General features: G+C 42.3%; 2 protein-coding genes across 2 annotated transcripts; one reads left to right on the top strand and one right to left on the bottom strand.

Annotated features, from left to right (window-relative positions):
- Positions 1–467: 467 nt before the first annotated feature.
- LOC140015179 (uncharacterized) lies at positions 468–7,187 on the bottom strand. The gene is made up of 2 exons (XM_072067083.1): positions 6,600–7,187; positions 468–3,614 (listed from the first exon to the last, which is right to left on the bottom strand). The coding sequence occupies exons 1-2, from the start codon at positions 7,185–7,187 to the stop codon at positions 468–470; spliced, it is 3,735 nt and encodes a 1,244-aa protein (XP_071923184.1).
- A 6,711-nt stretch (positions 7,188–13,898) lies between these two features.
- Positions 13,899–19,426, top strand: LOC140015178 (uncharacterized). The gene is made up of 6 exons (XM_072067082.1): positions 13,899–14,366; positions 14,804–15,220; positions 15,314–16,733; positions 17,088–17,662; positions 17,840–18,576; positions 19,198–19,426. Exons 1-6 carry the CDS (start codon positions 13,899–13,901, stop codon positions 19,424–19,426), a joined length of 3,846 nt encoding a protein of 1,281 aa, XP_071923183.1.
- Positions 19,427–19,813: the final 387 nt, after the last annotated feature.

Genomic DNA, 19,813 nt, shown 5'->3' with positions numbered 1-19,813 from the left:
ATTTTTAACTCAAAGACCAAAGTAGGGCAATAAACTCAGGGATAAGGATCCAATATTGCACCACCACCAATATTTCATAGCACTTATTAAAACAGCAGGTACCAAGTCCACTGTTCCTAAGGGAATACATCTTGCTATATAAAAATGTCACTATGCATAGTCCAATGATTATAACTTATCCAGGCAAAAACCTCATTAATGGCTATTCAACTAGGCAAATGTACTGGTACAAACTTATTTTGTACCTCTTCTGGAACCCCTTCATATATCCTTTCAATCGTATGTTCTGATGCAATAGTTCAATGTTCTCTAGGTATTTTGGTTCGCATCATCTTTCCCAGTACTCAGTTCATCTCTTTTGGAACTCTATTTCTTTTTGAATAACCTCTATTTTCTTATGCAGATCAGTCACATTTTTCATCTCACTAATTTTTTTTTTTTTAAAACAAAAAGCCAACGAGCAAAACCTATCTTCGAAGCGAGAAACAGAAATTGGGAACCTGCTCCCTATCTAAAACAAAGAGGGACCTAGACAAGCGTGGAAGAGAGGACAAAGTGGGATAATCCAAGCGCCCGCTACAAGCAACGCCCACAGCAGCCAGAGAGTCAGCAACCGTATTCACCTCCCGGAAACAGTGGGAGAGACGAACCCCCAACGGCAAAATTGCTCGAATCGCTCTAATCAGCGGCCGTACCGCCCACGAAATCGAAAAACTCCCTGCCACCACACGAACCAAAACCTGCGAGTCAGACTCAACTTGGACCATGGAGAAACCCATCTGCTGGCACAGTTGGAGTCCATGAAGCATTGCATACGCCTCCGCCTGCAAAGAGCCCACCAGCGGTAACTTGGCCGCAAACGCTCCAAGGAACGATCCATCGGACCATCGGAGAATCCCACCAATACCACTAGCACCGGCCGTAGATGAGGAGGACCCGTCAGTATTAAGCTTGACAAACCCATTCTGCGGGAATTCCCAACTAACCAAAGTAGAACTTAAGGGGCGCTGGATCCCCGAGATGACGGACACAAGTCCCCCAAATTCAGGCGGAAGTGAACGCCCAGGAAACTTGACAGAACAAATAAGCCAAAGCTCATGAGATATAGAGTAACACAAGGTTTGGACAGACCACTTAATGCCATCGAAGCGCCATTTGTTCGAAGCCTTCCACAAAAACCAAAGAATGATCAATGACAAAATCCTGTACAACCACCGAATCGACATCTTACTCACAGGTTGAGACCACCAGGTCATAAATCTAGTCCGATAGCCGCAAGAAGCCATCAGAATCCCCAACCGACACTCAAAAAATGACCAGACAGCCTGGGCCACCAGGCAGGAGGAAAACAAATGATCAGCCGTCTCTTGAGCAGCCAAGCACAACGGGCACTGGGAGGGCCCCGCAAACCGGCACCGAGTACGTAACACATCATCCAAAGGCAACCTACCGGAAAACAAACGCCATGCAAAACAAGAAACCTTAAGTGGAATGGAGGAATCCCACAGCGACCGGAAGACCAGAGACTTCACTCCAACCCGACGGACTAGCTGGTAAGCCGAGGCCGTGGAGAAAGAGCTCGAGGATGCCAACTGCCAACAAGGCTGATCTGGCAGATCCCCAAAACACATAAAAGTCTCCCCCATCACCTCCAAAATCTCCGTAGGAAGGAAAGACGAGAGACGAACCCAGTCCCAACTCCTCTGAACACAAAAGTCACTAACCTTCTGGTCGGAAGAAAGGTCTGGAAACCGCCAGCCAAGGGGGCCCAAACCGCTCCAATTATCCCACCAGAAATAACAATCGCCCAGAGAAACGTCCCAACGGATCTGTAATTCCATCTGCTCACGAACTTGGAACAACCGCCGACAGATCACCGAACACGACGGACCAACCACCACCTGATTAGGATGACCTCCCCGAAGGTACAAACTAGACATAAACCTCGCCCACAGAGAGTCCTGTTGACGAAAGCGCCACCACAATTTACAAGAGAAGGCCTTAGAAATAGACTGCAAAGATCTAACCCCTAGGCCCCCCTCCTCCACAGGGAAACACACCTTAGACCAACCACACCAGTGAAAATGGTTATCCCCCCAAAAAAACCGCGCAAACATCCTCTCAATCTCCCAAATTGCCCCTCGAGTGGGCTCCAAGACTGCAAGCAAGTGAACTGGAATGGACGTAAGCACATGCCGAATAAGAATCAGCCGCGCCCCCATGGAAAGCCACCGATTCTGCCAGGACAGCAAACGAGCCTGAACTTTATCTATGATCCCAGCAAACAAGGACTTAGATCGCCGACCCTCATACAAGGGGCACCCCAAATACGTGATAGGCAAAGACTTACGAGCAAAACCCGTTTCCTCCGCAACCCTCCGACTGCGAAGACCAGAAACCTTCTTAGAGAGTAAACAACAACTCTTCGAGGCATTAACCAGCTGACCAGACACTCGCTGATAATCAGTTAAAACACCCATGACCTTCCGCACCGAAGCCCGCCCCCCATTGCAAAAGACTATAACGTCGTCCGCATACCCCAGATGCACAGGGGGGGACCCTCCCGAAGGAACCGAATAAGGGATGAAACCACTAGAGAGCGGAAGAGACTCCAGACCGCGGGACAGGAACTCCGCCATAATGATGAAAAGCGCTGGAGACAGCGGATCACCCTGCCGCAAACCCCTAGTGGACCTGAAAAACCCGACCGGACCACCATTGATCAAAACTGAAAAATGACAGGAGGAAACCAAACGCCAAACCATGTCCAACCAAACCTCACCAAACCCGAATTTCCGCATAACAGATAGCAGAAACATCCACGATACCCTGTCATAGGCCTTGGCCATGTCCAGTTTCAAAACCACATTAGAACCCCGGGCCTTTCTCCCAATCCTAGAAATCATCTCCTGAGCAAGCAGAATGTTATCAGAAATGGCCCTTCCCTTAACAAAACCACTTTGCTGAGGGGAAATGAGTCGGGGTAGAACTTTTTCCAGCCGAGCCGCAAGAATCTTGGAAATAATCTTGTTCGAGAAATTACAGAGACTAATCGGCCTAAAATCGGCAAAGGTCTTAGGGGTCGACTGTTTAGGAATCAAGGCCAACAAAGTGGCCGAAATTCCACACGGGAGATCAGCACCAACAAAGAAATCCGCGACTGCATCTGAGAGGTCCCCTCCTATAATATCCCAGCAAGCCTGATAAAAGGACCCTGGGAACCCATCCTGGTGTTCGTCATCTGAAGCCTCCTCCACAACTACATTATCCAGGTCTAACGGAGTCCCCTTGTGAGTGGCCTGCATCCCCAGAAGGGCCGAGACTCCCTGCCCATCCCCTGCAGTCGGGGATGCTGCCGCCACTGGCTGAGCAGCCTGGGCACTCGACCCAGGCCCAGGCTCCGCATCAGGCCCGAGAACAACCCCCGACACTCTGTGCTTCTCGCCCACAAGCGCAGGCGCAACCAATTCCCCCGTCGCCGCTACCTTCTCACCCTCCACAGCCACAGCCGGCGGCCGTCCCTTGCGTAGTCCCTGAGGCTGCGCCTCCCCAGTGGGCCGAGCCTGGGCCTTCAACTCCGGATGAAGCATCACGCAGTCATCCTTGCTATGCCCCTGTCGAAAGCACCCAGAACAGTAGGCCGGTAGATGCTCAATATCAAGATTCTGCCAGAACCCCTCCTGTCCGCCATTCCCAATCCAAACCCGGGACACTAACTGTGAGAACCCATAAAAACCCTAATCTTTTCCGAGGGTTTTATTTCCTTTAATGGCATATTTTCTGCGTTTTCTGGCTTAGGAAATTTTCCTGATGAATTTTTATGAGTAATTATTGTTTTTAGATGATTTTTCTAGCATTGGGTAGTTGTTGAAAAATTAAGAATATATATTGGACGTGGGACCCACTAGTGTGAAAAGTTCGGAAAAATTCGGCCAATAAGGTTAAGTTTCGGATACTGTGTAAAATTTATCGGGTGTTAAGAGATAAGTAGAGTGTGTGAAATGATTGATGTGAGAGAAAAAAAAAAGGATAGGAATGCATTTATTGTAGTGCCACATGTCACCATGATATTGTTTAGGACTTAAGACTACTATTCATGGTTTTGACCTTTTGACTTATGGATTAAATATCTTCAAAATTCACAAAAAAAATTACCATTTTTCACCTCTTGATGGCCGGCCCTCTCTAGCAAGAAGAAAGACAAAACTCTTCAACATCTTGGCAAATTCCTAGCTCAAATCATCCAAACTACTTGCCTAAATTAGTTTTTACTCCATAAAATCCTTCCACTTGGTGTTAGTGAGTGTTTTGGTGAAGCTTTTTGGAGAACTTAAGGTGTCCAACATCTTCCTCTCTCTTGTTTACTTGGTAAGTAGTGATTGACTATCCTATTACACCTAATGATGTTGAATTTATGCCTAATGGTGGCTATTGTGTTAGAAATTGTGGTTTATTTCTTGCTTATGGATGATATGGTGAAGTTTTTATTTTTTTGAGGAATTTTCTGGTTTAATGTGATCATGGTCTTGTGGATGTTTGTGATGGTTGGTAATAAGGGGTTATGACTCTAGTAGGTGTAAATGATTGGTAATTGCAACCAATTTCTGTTTTGGACCAAAAATTGAAAAGTGAGGGTTTTGTGATGAACATTCTGTCCGAATTTTTAGGTCCTAGATAGAGGCCGAATTGGCCTTGGCTCAAAACATGAAAGTTGTAGGTATTGATGTTTTAAGGGTTCCTGTAAAATTTAAGGGCATTTGGAGTAGTGTAGAGTGAGTTATGCTGTTTTTACTGTTGCTGTTCTGGGTGATCAGAATGTGCGAACTGTGATTGTAATCGTCTGTTTTGACTGGAATTGGTTTGGATTTTGTTGTTGGTGTCTTCTGATGAAATGTAGCTTGATGTCTTATCTATCATATTCCTTTTGAATCAATGCATTTGGACCTGTATAGACTGAATTGGACTGATTACAGTTTTGTGTGATTTGGGAACCTGCAATTACGGTTCTGGGTTGGTTTTCTGCATTTTTGACCTAGTTGTGCTAGGATTTGGACTGAGTGGCCTTCTACATTGTTGTATCCCTGTCTCTTAGCTTCGCGATGGTGGGTCTTACACCCTCATCCGATGATCGTAGTGAAATTGGTGCCATTACCGCATTAGGAGGCCAAAACTGTTTTTGTTGTTGGGTCAAATGAGTTACATTTCCTGATTTTCTGGTTTGCTATAATGCTTGTATATGTTTGCAAAACCCTATTGGGGTTGTGATTGGCATTGTTTTGTGACTCGTTATCGAGTCTCATTGCATTTGTTTACGTGTTCTAGGGCGTGACGGTGGTTCACGACATTCTCCTGACGGAAGTGCATGAAATAGCACTGAATTGATAAGTGAGTATACTACTCACTTGAATGTTACAATGTGACTTTGCTATATGTGATTTTGATGCCTTGAAGGTTTATTTGGCTATTGGAATTGATTGAGGTGAGGGTGTACTTGACCGCCCTCACCCCTTGTGATACCGATAATGACTGATTACCGTTTTACTGAAATACTGCACTTGCTATATGAGATATTGAATTCCATTCATGGAAAACTGATTTGGTGTCGTTTGGACGAATGTCCAACGGCCTTACTGTATTACTGAGCTCAACCCCGTAGGTAGTCAATTGGATCGAGCCGGCGAGGGCTTGGTCGTGAATATTGACGTGCCACGGGGACTGTACTGGGGAATCTTGTAGTAATGAGACTCTTGGTTCCGGTATACTCGAGTATTACCAAAATGACTGATTGGAGTGCGGGCCCGGTTGGGGTATGTTTGGTGGAAGGAATGGAGTGAAGTGAGGTCTACGGTCGGGTATTATTAAACATTGACGGAGGGTCAATGAGATTGGATCAAGAATGTAAGCGTGGAAATGGGCTCTTGAGAGCCATCCGTATCCTTTTACCGACTTGTTTTAATTCTTAATTGTGTACTCGAAATGAAAGATTATACTTATATGATCCTTGTGCTTATGTGGTAGTAACTCACTGGGCTTAAGCTCATTCCGTTCCATTTGTTTTTCCTTACAGGAAAATGACTATTTTGGGAAAGGTTGTGCTAGTTGGTTGCCAAGTTGAGCATGTAAATGTATTTTTGAATAGCTCCTTGCGAGTGAAAACCCTAAGTGTTTTGTTTCCCACCAATGGTTGGTTTGTAATTGGCTATTTGCACATGTATGGACTAGTTGAATATTTTGGTATGCCGTTTGGCTTGTAAACGTTGTATTTCAATGTACATATGTTTGGATGATGTTTGGTTGAATTTCGGATCAACTCGTATTTCAAACGGCAAAAGAAAATTTTGGCTACTCTCGACCTAGTATCTGGATTCTGACGTGTCCAGCACTATTCATCTTCGGCTTCGAATTTTGTTTTTTTTTTATTTTGTGATTTTGACTTCTTTGCGCGCAATGGTATGTTCCGGGACGTATGAGATCGACGTAAACTGATCCGTTAGTCCTGGCGAGAGTTGGGCAGGCAGTCCGCTAACCCCTTTGGTTCGCCTTAGGGGAAGGTGGGGCTATTACACTAACGGCTTCAGGAGATCAACCTCTACGCAAACCCTAGCCACGCTGGGACGGGACAAGGCTGCGGTAGCAGCATCAACGTAGAGCGGCACGCCCAACGTAGCAACAATCTGAAACAAGCACTCTCGATTGAAAAGATGAATGGGAAGTTTGGGCAAAGACACCCACACCGGAACCACAGATGGCTCCCGGTCCACATGAAACGAAGGCGTCCACTTGAACAGCTTCATTGGCCGCCCCTGAACATACCAGACCCCACGAAGCCGTAAACGATGATAATCCCTCTCATCTGCAACCCTGATGAGAATGTGACGGGGATCGAGCAGCCCAACAGAGACAGGCTGCTTGAGATCAAGCGTGACGAAAAATTTACGAACCAGCTCCAGCGAAGGTCGACCCCGAGCAAACTTCCCAACCAGCGCATATCGAAAGAGGTCGGACAGCTTGTGTATCACCTCCTGTGAAAAGATCAAAGCAGGCTCTCCACGGTGTGTGGAGGCCGTCGCCTGAACCGAGAAGGCTGGCGCAGAAGGACTCGTGAACAGATCCGAAAAGGACTGCGGGATCTTCGCAGGTAGAGGCTGCCCCCCAACACTCGGGTGGGGGGCCTCCGAGGAAGCCATGCAAACCCTAAAAAAAACCCTAGCAAGGAGACTAAACAAGAGAGAGAAACTTTGCCTAAAGAAATTCCAGCTTTGATTCTCACTAATTCACTTATCTCGATAGTAGCTTGCCAGTAAATCAAAGGAGCAAAGTAAGTAACTAATTACAATTGGAAACTCTAGTCATATAACTTTTAAATTCATTCTCCTCCGATCCTACCACAAGGAATTAAACGTAGCTATCCTCAAGTGAGATAGACAAGATAATAGAATACAGGTAGGCTAATAGCTCAGAATACAATGCCACTCATTCTTATTCGGGAATTTCAATACGAGAGTATCCTTATCACTTATGCACATAGCAACCCTAAAGCGTACTTTATGTGTCGGAACTTCTACATCCTATCTCAAGCTCTTGCATACAGGTATAGAATCCAATTCTTTTCTCAAATTCCCATGCATAATTCCAAAACTCACGATCTCGCCACGATCATAATCGAGTCAAGTCCATACTTAGACATTAGTGGATAGGTGTCAAGGAAGCATAGGAAAGAATGTCACAAGAGGAGTAGAAATATCCATATAGTTGTAATCAAACCGCCTCACATTCGAAATAAACATTTATCATGTCTTCACAGTCATGGGTGAAGGAAACAGATCTTCAGTGCAAATTTCTCGGCGTACAGTACAATCTAGCCACCATCTATAGAAACCCTGTCAGACTATTTTGAGATTAGTCCATGATAGCTTCCGAGATTCATTCCCTCAATCAGTCCAATAACTAGGTCAAATATTAGGATCTTTCGCGCCTTGACTTTTGCCATTAAAACTTGTCTCAAGTGCAATCAAGATACAGACCCTTATTCTAGGGCTCTCCACTTTTTGGTACTCAAGTACAAGAATCCACAATAAGGTAATTCACAACTCCAGCCGGCCGATCCTAAGAGTAAATCACCCATATTACAGATTCCTACCCGACGTACATATCTATTCCTCACAAGTATCCTGATAAAGGGTTTACGCTTATAACAGTCATGATTCATAGCTTACGCCCAAAAAGAGCACCTAGTCCTTTCCACTGACTCACATAATCGGAACAATAACACCACTTGGCCACAAGCTCACTTTACGCAGAGACCACGCGAAGCAGTAAAATATCTTCCATTCTTTCAAACCAGTTCTCGGCAATTTCGAGATCTAGTTCTCCAAGAAATTTAGGAGGTGTGAACTTTTGGAACTGATTCAGGACTCTATCTTCACTTACTTCAAGGTTCCTTTACTAGTTACCCGGTGTTTGACCTTGTTGGTCAACCGAATGGCCAGTAAACAGTAGATCAGTCATACGATTTGTGAGAACCTTGAATTTTGCAGAAATACCAATGCTTACTTCGACTTCACTTTTATTTAGCCTTCGTATTCTTTAAATCTTTTCTAGTATTACTTTCACTCACTTTTATATACTAGTGCATAATTCCTTCGTAATTCTTATTCTAATCTACCACGTTAGTTCATTTGTTGTAAACAAGTATATAAAAATAATTTTTGTGTGCAAAATAACATAACGGTGCTAACTATTAAAGCACTTAGCTTTGCTACACTAAGTTAATAATTCTTGAGTTATATATGTTTTCTTGTTTTCAAATAAGTAGTTAAACGCACGTTATAAATGAAGAATGATATAATCTCCCTAGACTATGAATTTCTTAGTTTTACTATACTAAATTAATATCTTAGAGTTAAGAATTAATTCTTCGTACTAACATATAAAAAATTAGGATCTTAATTTCCTTGACTCAAACAATTTAAAGGACAACCAATCGATAACCTTAATTTCCTCAAAATAAATTCCTATTAGTACTAACGTTAAATGTTAGATTTTTATAACAAGGTCAAACTTGATTTTAATAAGTTAATAAAGTACAAATGTTAGGAACCTTAATATTAATTCGTAACCGATTATATTCGATAAAACGGTTTCGGTATATTAGTGTAGAATTAGGCTTTCAAATTTCAATTGGTGATAAGTATTGGATTTAAGATAGAATTGAGGATTGAGAAGAGGTTAGGGGGCAAAGTGAATGGACCAAAATGCCCTCCACAATTTCACAAAACCTCCACTATACCACAACCTCACAATGCTCGGCCAAACATTCCCTTGTTCAGCCTTCCATTGCCGCCCACTTAACCAATCAGAAACTCTCCAATTCCATACGTAAAACCATCTTCACACTCTACCAAATTCTAGCCACAAAACACATACATAACCACGGCACATCTCAGTCAGTCCCATTCTATAACTCAGACCACAAAACACATCCCTCTTCTGCTTAGTTATTATCGACAAAGAGGAGCTGAAGGAGGAAGATTTCCGGTGCTGTCCGCGAGTTGCATTTTCCTTTTGTCTTGTCCGTAAGCTGAGGGAGAAACCAGAGAACCATCACCACCTTCGATAACTTCAGACCAACATCACAACTGCAACCTTAACCACTCTGCACCTCGCCAATTCCAGCCGCAACCCACTGAACCAGGACCACTACCCTGTCGCGTGCTTGTGAGCCGAGAGGAGGAAAACATTTTCCAGAATTTCGTGTGAAAGCTTGACTAGTTGTGAGGTAAATTTCTGGATCATTTTAGGAGTTATCAGAGGTAGATTGAAACCATTAGGGACATGCATGCATGGTTTAGACAGCCGATTAATGAAATCAAAGTCTTAGGAAATCTGTTTTGGAAGTAAATGTTTCGGCTGAGAAGCTGATTGGAAATGCGGCTTCACTTTTGTTTTTCCAGTGACAATCTGAGCACCTAAGTGTACTTAGCTGAATAAAAACTGGATGATTAAGACCATGCATGTTGATTGTGCTTTCGGATGATAATGGTAAAGCTTAAGAAACTTCTGTTTTAGGAGGAAAATGTCTTAGCCGAGAAGATGATTGGAAGTGCAGCTCTAATGTGTTTTCCGGAAATGAATTGAGCATGCATGGGTGATTAACTAATCGAATCTCGGATGATTATTATGATTAGAGTCATGCATGAATTTAATTAGCCTGGATTACTTGGAAAATAAAAGGAAAGCCGAAAAATTTGGTTCATGAATGATCATTCGAGAATAGTTGGTAAAATTTCTGGATTTGTGTTAGTTGAGTACAATAGTAGCTTGAACCTGGATTTGATTTGAAAACCTCTACTAGCTAGCTACGTGTTTACATGTCCTAATAGAGTACCAAAAATTCTGCTTTAACCAAAGAAAATTCTGTTTTAGAACCATTGTTATTTCTGGAAATCTTGAGAGAAGCCGTGAGGTTTAAACCTGGAAATTTTGGGGTTTGTAACCATGGTTTAAATTCAACTCTTAAGCTGGAATTGTTCATTATCTTGCTATGTGTTTAAATACTGAATTTGAGTAACTAACACCATAATTAAACCAAGGGAAAAATTCGAACTAAAGTAGATTGATTGCTGGAAATTTTGGGTGATAGCCGAAGGGGTATGAATCAGAATTTCAATATCGTTGGAAAAATTCAATTTGTTTCTGGAAATTTATTTTATTTCCTTGGATTATGATGGCTCAGAATTTCATAAGAGATACAAATTTTAAGATATACAATTTGTTCAGCAATGAACCAATTAGTACATGTAAAGCTGAAACCAAAAACGCTAGTATACAATTGCTGGAATTTTCGTTGAGACAGCCGAGAATTGAGTTGAAAATTTGCTTGGTTCTTGGAAATTTTTCTTGAAAAATGATGCTTGAAATATGTTGTTTTGGAGCCCTATAAGAAATGTACGATGGTTTGAATAAAAACTTTTGGTGTGAAAAGAAAAGAAAAAGGAGTTTTCATAAGTGAAAAATGAAACTCCAGATTTTCGGAAGTCCCTGACTAGTCTCGATAAAACGGTTATATCTTGGGGTAGGAAAATCCGTTTAAGGCGCCGTCAGCGGCATTTGAAACTAGAATCATAGATCTTCGCCCTGTAGAAATTTCGTATTTTTACTCCATGTGTACTACTGTCGGTGAATTTTCAAAGTAAACTGTTTGGCATGAATGACCTGTTTCATTTTAAATCTCCACTTGAATTCGGATTGGGACCTTATATTACTAGTGGTTCAAACTCTTGACTGAATTGTGGTTTGACCCTAGGGTGTTCCTGAAATTTTCAAAGGATTAGAGGGTAAAAAGGTACTTGCTAAACGTATGCTTAAGCCTGGCTAGTGAAACAATTTCTACTCGTATTCCAAGGTTCGCAAAGCTAATGGTCGACATTATTTTCATTTGAGCATAATGTGTCGAAATTGTTGACGGTGGGCTCTACGAATTCCCACTTTTGAATTGATGGTTGATTTATTGGAAATTGTTGACGGTGGGCTCTATGAATTCCCATCCTGCATGGATAACTGAATTGCTGAAATTTGTTTGGAAATCTGTGCTACTATTTTGTGAAACTGTGAGTTGATATAAGTACTGATTATCAAGTGCTAAGTATTGACGAAGCCTTGGTAAATTTTCCTGCTTATGCTTAGATATAAATTTGTTGGAACACAGGGCTAAGAATTGACGAGCCCTAGTGTTATTACTGTTTAAATTCTAATTGTGCAATATTGAGAAAACGTGATTTTGGATTGGAATCGAAAATGTGAGAAGTTGTACCGACCTTGTGACTCCAAGTAAACGCTTGACTAAGTAAATGAAAAATATTTTGCTTTAAGTCTCGAACGGTACAGATTTAGCATCATATTGCTAAACATAGCGTCTACTATTTTTGCCTTAGAAACTTGGGCAACATGACTTTTATCCCTTAAGTTAAACTAGCCTTATCAATTTGGGGAAATGATTCTCCCAGACTCAAAACCTTAGTTTTGTTCCAAATTCCTTCCTTCGTTATAAATCGTTTAAGGCTAGTCGGAACTAAGGAAAATTTAAAAGGTGAAACTCGATCATTTTGGTTTTAAACGTAGCAACCTGCTTGGCAAGAAGAAAAGAAAAACCTTATTCTAGCAACATTTTTCAATAGACCTTACCCTAAAGCCTTAGCAAAGATTTTGCAAGCACCGCCACTCAAAGGAACTTTTTCTCAAGGTATACTTCTAGCCTTGATATTAAATATCTTGCCGACTTATTTTAAGAAAATAATAATAGTATTTTCTTCGAGGAAAAGTATTCCAGGAATATTATAAGAAATATTGTACGGTTCTCACAAGCTCGATTCCAAGTAAAATATTTTGAGAAAAAGTAAACTAGCAACATGCTAGAAAACTCTACATGTGCAAGCCAAAAGTTCCAATAGAAGACTTATGGCTTAAATTCTGATATTCTAGGATTTTACGAGGACGCGGAATTCGATCCTCAATCCAATATCTGAACTTCACTCTTGGTGAGTGTCCCTGCTTGTTCTATGTTATGTGGTTAAGCGCTTTATCAATTCGCTATGTGATAATTGTCAAAATGCAATAAATGATTTTTGATCCATCGAAGTGAGCAGTGTGTACTTTATCGCACTAGCCGTTCGAGTGGTGACATGTGTGAAACATTCTCTAATGAATCCGTGAATCTAAATGTAGTGAGTCGTTGGGTGAATCCCTCGACATCTGAATCGATCTACAAAAACCTTGAATCTAAATGTAGTGAGTCGTTGGGTGAATCCCTCGACATCTGAATCGATCTACAAAAACCTTGAATCTAAATGTAGTGAGTCGTTGGGTGAATCCCTCGACATCTGAATCGATCTACAATAAAGTCGATAGGTGAATCCTTCGACAAAATTTTATTACGGGTATATCTCGAGTATACTGCGTCGGTAGATGAAGTTTGGGCCCAAAGCAGAGGTATGAACGGTGACGGGTTAGGTTTAAAATAAGTGTATCTACATGGAAATTAAGTAGGGAAAGTTGACGGAGGGTCAACTACGATGGTATCTGATCAAACGTGGAAAATGGCTCCTGAGAGCCCTTGTATCCTACCTTGTGCTGTTACACGCTTTCCTAACTGTTTCAATTTGATTTATATTATTAACCGCTGTTTGATTTATGTGATTGCATGTTTTGGGGCACCACTGAGCTTTAGCTCACCCCACGTATTTGTTTTCCTTAACAGGCTCTGGAGACTGAAAGCGCTGAGACTTATTCATGTTTCTTTTCTTCTCGTATGGGATGTAACGAATATTATGGCTATTGTGTAGGCTTGTATTGTGTTTTAACTTGAATTCTGTACTTTTGTTTTTGGGATTGCCGCTTGAAGCTGGAAAATGTGTAAACCCTATTTCGGAGGTTGGATAATATATTTGTGTTTGTGAATTATGGATTGATGTAACTAGATACGAACGCCCTTATTCCTTGGTTCTAGAGCGTGTGATGTCTAAGGGCCATAGATTGGCGATTTTAAGTTCCTTGTTGTCTCTGAAGTTAATGTGGTAGATGTTGACTTATTTTGAAAGGAAGCGACATTGTAATAGTTAGGCTATTCTTCGATAGGATTTGGGTTAGTGTGCGTGCGTGAGTCCTGGCGAGAGCTGGGCAGACGGCCCGCCAACCCTTTGGTTCGCCTCAGGGGGAAGTGGGGTCGCCACAGGTGGTATCAGAGCCTAGGTTAGAAAAGTTATTCAAGAGACTTAATAGATGTGTTAGAAACCCTAATCCTCTCTAGAAATAAGAATGGAGACCTTAGTTATACGTTAAGTGATATCCGATCCAATTAGCTATTTAAGTTCTAACCTTTAAGTTTTGATCATTTTGTAGGTATGGAAAATGGAAACGGACATGCTAACGGGGGTAGTGTGGCTAATGGACATGCGGAGCCGCTTAGATCCATCTCCTACAGGCCACGAGGTGGAGGAGCTCATATACGTTACTCACCTGCTGACAGGCACCCTAGGTGCCAGTGCCGAGCCATGTACGCGTATCCCAATGAGCTAGTGTTATCCTTAGACGATGAGCGCCACCACTTGAGGGACGCTAACTCCATCCTGATACAGGACGTGGAGGAGCTGGGTATAATGGTGGATACTCAGTTTGACCGCATAGCTGATTTAGAGGTTAGGCTCACTGCTGAGCATCATCTACTGGAGGCTGCTCGCTTGGAGATAGAGCGGCAAAAGGCTAGGGCGACTCGATTAGCAGAGAGGATGCGGGATAGGAGCGCAGGCATCAGGGCTGATGCTGCGATGATGATGGATGAGGCCACTAGCTTTATTCAGGGTGGTGAGCAGGCAGGGATAGAGGAGGATCCGGAGGAGGACCCAGAGGAGGACCCGGAGGAGGATCCGGAGGAGGACGTTGCTCCGGATAGCCCTGCTCAGGGTTAGATTAGGACTTACCTGGTTACACTAGACATAGAAGGCTAGGAAAGGGACATTAGTTATGTCATCAAGTTTTGTCTAGGTGGATGACTTACCTCTGAGGCACAATATCCCTAATTTTTGTATAAGGGATTATCTGTACGTATTTTGCTAGTCTATGTGCCTTACTTCTGGAAATGTCCCAACTTGTTATTTGTATGACTTTTCTGTGGAATTATATGTTAAGTGTTTTATTTATCTTTTCTCTATTTCCATATTGATTTTATTTATCAAAAAGAATGGTAATAATCATAAATAAATAATACTTTTGCCTAATTGGCCTATCCTTCCGTAATAGGCATATTTAGAATATGGATCGCCAAGTAATAGGAAGGAGCCGGGGAAGACCCACTAGACAACACCCGGAAGCGGGTGGTGATAGGGAACCCGAGGTCGATCAAGACCAAGGGCAGGAAGGTGTGGCCGGAGACCGGGTGGCCACCGCAATCGACCGTATTACTGAAGTTCTCGAGCGATTGACTGATCGCCAAACCACTGAACCAGTGCATCAACCAGGAGGCCCAGTTGACTCCGATGATCGGGCACTGGAAAGATTTCTGAAATTTGGACCTCCCAAATTTTATGGAGGACCCGAGCCGGAAGTGGCCGAAGGCTGGTGGGAGAGAATCACTGAGATTTTCGCTGCCTTGAACTATACCGAGGAGCGAAAAGTGACTTTTGCTACCTTCCAGTTTGAGGGAGCTGCCCGCTCCTGGTGGAATCTAGTAAGGGTTACATGGGAGACTAACCATACGCCAAGGACTTGGGCGAACTTCACAAGGGAGTTCAATGCCAAATTCCTTCCACCTCTCATTCAGGAGAAGAGAGAGGATGATTTTATTAGATGCAAACAAGGGGCGATGAGTGTCGCCGAGTATGAAGTCCAGTTCACAAAGCTGTCACGCTTTGCACCTGAGTTGATAGCCACCGAGCAAAGGCGTGTTCGGAGGTTTGTGCAGGGTTTGAATGTGGAACTACAAGAAAGCTTAGCCGCTATAAGAATAGATACCTTCGCTGAGGCTGTTGAAAGAGCGCAGCGAGTTGAAGTAGCCAGAGCTCAAGTGAAGTCTTTTCAGTCCAAGAAAAGATTTGCTCCTAGCAGTAGTCGGGAGCCGACTTTTGGAAATGCTCCCCCGGCCAAAGTGGGCCGAGGAACTAGTGGAGTGAATAGTTCTGGAGCACCCCGAGGCGCCCAAGCAAGAGGAAACGGGGCCAGGAATGCAAGAGGACGAAATATTGGAGCTAGAGGGGGGCCAATTGGAATAGGACAACCTAGGAATCGGCCGCAAGGGGGTAGAGCAATAGTTCCTCAAGTGACATGTGCTTATTGCAAGAAACCTGGTCATTCTATGGATAGTTGCTGGAAGAGGCAAGGAAGGTGCTTGAGATGTGGAAGTAGTGAGCACCAAATCTCAGGATGTCCAAAGGTGCAGGAAGGGACTCCTCAGAAAGCTAGACCAAACACTTCTGGAGGGAGCAGGCCAACAGTTCCTGCCAGAGTGTACGCTATAGATGATCAACCCGTACCTGATTCCTCGGAAGTTGTGGAAGGTACACTTCCAATTTTTCATAGATTAGCTAAAGTGTTAATTGACCCTGGTGCAACGCATTCATTTGTAAATCCATCTTTTATGTCTGGAATAGATGTGCAACCCGTTAGATTACCCTATGATCTTGAAGTTAGGACACCAATGGGTAATAAGAAGGTAACCACTAACTTGACCTATAGGAATTGCGAATTCTGGATTGGAGAGCGAAAAATGTTAGTGGACCTGATCAGTTTGGATATAAAAGGTTACGATGTTATCATAGGAATGGATTTCCTAGGTCACCATCATGCTAAGCTTGACTGCCGAGAAAAAATAGTGGAGTTTTGTATACCTGGAGAAGCAACCCTGAGGTTAGATGTTAAAGGTAGGTTAGCATCTTCTGCTATGGTCTCGGGAATACGAGCAAGGAAAATGTTATCTAAAGGAGCTCAAGGTTTTCTAGCCTTCTTGATTAATACTCCCCGTGATCAAGTAAAATTAGAGGATGTACCCGTAGTACGGGATTTTCCGGACGTCTTTCCTGAAGAATTAATGACTTTACCACCAGAGAGAGAGGTAGAGTTTAAGATCGACTTGGTGCCTGGAACGGCTCCAATTTCTAAGACTCCGTACCGAATGGCTCCTGCCGAGCTTAAAGAGTTGAAAATCCAGTTACAAGACCTGTTGGAGAAAGGTTTCGTGAAGGAAAGTGACTCACCATGGGGAGCGCCCGTTCTATTTGTTAAGAAAAAGGACGGGAGTTTGAGGCTATGTATCGATTACCGAGGGTTAAATGAGGTTACTATTAAGAATAAATACCCTCTACCGTTGATTGATAGTTTGTTCGACCAACTGCAAGGATCAGTGGTCTTCTCTAAGTTGGATTTAAGGCAAGGGTATTACCAGCTGAAGATTAAGAAGGAAGACATACCCAAGACTGCTTTTAGTACAAGATATGGACATTTTGAGTTCGCAGTCATGCCTTTTGGTTTAACTAATGCACCAGCTGCATTTATGGATTTGATGCAAAGAATTTTTAAGAAATACCTGGACCAATTTGTAGTAGTTTTCATAGATGATATTTTGATATACTCCAAGACTCAGGAGGAACACGTTAAGCACTTGGAGATAGTATTGCAGATACTAAGAGAACATAAGTTGTATGCAAAATTCAGCAAGTGCGAGTTTTGGTTAGAAGAGATTTCCTTTTTAGGGCATAAGGTTTCCAAAGATGGAATTGCCGTGGATCCGGCAAAAGTTGAAGCCGTTATGAATTGGAAGCGGCCAGAAACTCCAACTGAAATCAGAAGTTTCTTGGGTTTAGCAGGTTATTATAGGCGATTTATCAAGGATTTTTCGAAGATTTCAGGACCTATGACCGAGTTAACCAAGAAAGGAAATAAGTTTATCTGGACTCCAAAATGCGAGTCAAGTTTTCAGGAGTTAAAGAGACGTTTAACATCCGCTCCTGTTTTGGTGTTACCTGACGGAGTCGAAGGTTATGCCGTGTACTCCGATGCCTCAGGAGAAGGTCTCGGATGTGTTTTAATGCAAAAGGGTAAAGTAATTGCTTATGCTTCCAGGAGATTGAAGCCTCATGAACAGAACTACCCAACTCATGACCTAGAGTTAGCAGCGGTGATTTTCGCCCTAAAGAAATGGAGACACTACTTGTATGGCGTGACTTTTGAGGTTTTTACAGATCATAAGAGCCTCAAGTATTTGTTCTCCCAAAAGGAACTGAACTTGAGACAAAGGCGATGGGTAGAATTTTTGGAAGATTATGATTGTTCGATCAACTACCATCCAGGCAAGGCAAATGTGGTAGCTGATGCTTTAAGTAGAAAGGCCCAAATAGCGGGGTTGATGGTTAAAGAATGGGACATGCTAGAAGAAATAAGTAGTTGGAATCCTCGCTTGGAGAAATCGAAGATATTATTTGGGAATCTATCTCTGAAATCACCATTAATAGAGCATATTAAGGAGGCTCAGAAATCGGACCCTATGATTCAGAAGAATTTGGAAAAAGTGCAAAAAGGGGAAATCCTAGATTTTAAATTGGGATCTGAAGGTGTATTGAGGTTCCGAGATCGTATTGTGATTCCGGCAGATGAAGAGATCAGAAAAGAAATTTTGGAAGAATCACATCGATCAAAGTATACTATACATCCAGGAGTGACCAAGATGTATCATGATGTGAAGAGTTTATATTGGTGGGAAGGTTTGAAAAAGGATGTGGCAGAGTATGTACAGAAATGTTTAACTTGTCAACAAGTAAAAGCAGAGCATCAGAAGCCCTCTGGTTTGTTGCAACCGTTAGAAATCCCTGAATGGAAATGGGAACATATCACAATGGATTTTGTCACGGGATTGCCAAAAAGTCAAAAAGGGTTTGACGCAATTTGGGTAATAGTCGATCGGCTCACTAAGTCTGCACATTTCCTACCTGTGAGCATGAGTTTTTCATTGGAGAAATTGGTCAAGTTGTACATAGAAGAGATCCTAAGGCTACATGGTATTCCAGTGAGTATCGTGTCCGACCGAGATCCAAGGTTTGTCTCGCGTTTTTGGCAGAAATTCCAAGAGTCTTTGGTGACCAAGTTGAAATTTAGTACTGCGTACCATCCCCAAACCGACGGGCAATCGGAAAGGACAATCCAAACCTTGGAGGACCTACTGAGATCGTGTATATTGGATTTTGGAGGTAAATGGAGTAAATATATGACCTTGGTAGAATTTGCATATAATAATAGCTAACAGGCTTCGATTCAAATGGCACCTTATGAAGCTTTGTACGGGAGAAGGTGTCGATCTCCGATTCATTGGGATGAAGTTGGAGAAAAGAAGATTATAGACCCTACAGCCATACCTTGGATAGAAGAAGCCCAGGAGAAGGTGAAACTAATTAGAGAAAGGCTTCAAATTGCCCAAAGTAGACAAAAGAGCTACGCCGACACAAGGAGGAAAGATTTGGAGTTTGAAATAGGGGACAAGGTTTTCCTAAGAGTTAAACCCTTGAAGAGCGGAGTAGTATCTAAGAAAGGTAAGAAACTGAAGCCAAGGTATATCGGACCTTTTGAAATTTTGAGGAAAGTTGGGAATGTAGCATACCAGCTGAAATTGCCTGCAAGCATGGCTAGGATTCACGATGTATTTCATGTATCCATGCTTAGGAAATATTACCCTGACCCAAGCCATGTGCTGCAACTAGAAGGAATTGAGGTGGATGAGACGTTAAGCTATGAAGAAGGACCAGTCAAGATTTTGGAAAGAGAAGTGAAGGAGCTAAGGAACAAGAAAATTCCTCTGGTGAAGATTCTTTGGAGAAATCATGGACTTGAGGAAGCAACCTGGGAATTAGAAGAGGAAATGCGAAGGAAGCACCCCAATTTATTTCCTTAGAAAGAATGAATTTTGAGGGAAAATTCTTGTAAGGAGGGGAGGATGTGAGAACCTTGAATTTTGCAGAAATACCAATGCTTACTTCGACTTCACTTTTATTTAGCCTTCGTATTCTTTAAATCTTTTCTAGTATTACTTTCACTCACTTTTATATACTAGTGCATAATTCCTTCGTAATTCTTATTCTAATCTACCACGTTAGTTCATTTGTTGTAAACAAGTATATAAAAATAATTTTTGTGTGCAAAATAACATAACGGTGCTAACTATTAAAGCACTTAGCTTTGCAACACTAAGTTAATAATTCTTGAGTTATATATGTTTTCTTGTTTTCAAATAAGTAGTTAAACGCACGTTATAAATGAAGAATGATATAATCTCCCTAGA

The sequence above is a fragment of the Coffea arabica genome, chromosome 10e, assembly GCF_036785885.1.
Source record: "Coffea arabica cultivar ET-39 chromosome 10e, Coffea Arabica ET-39 HiFi, whole genome shotgun sequence".
Lineage (NCBI taxonomy): Eukaryota > Viridiplantae > Streptophyta > Magnoliopsida > Gentianales > Rubiaceae > Coffea > Coffea arabica.
The sequence above is the reverse complement of the archived record's forward strand: the minus strand, read 5'-3'. Positions and strand labels throughout refer to the sequence as shown.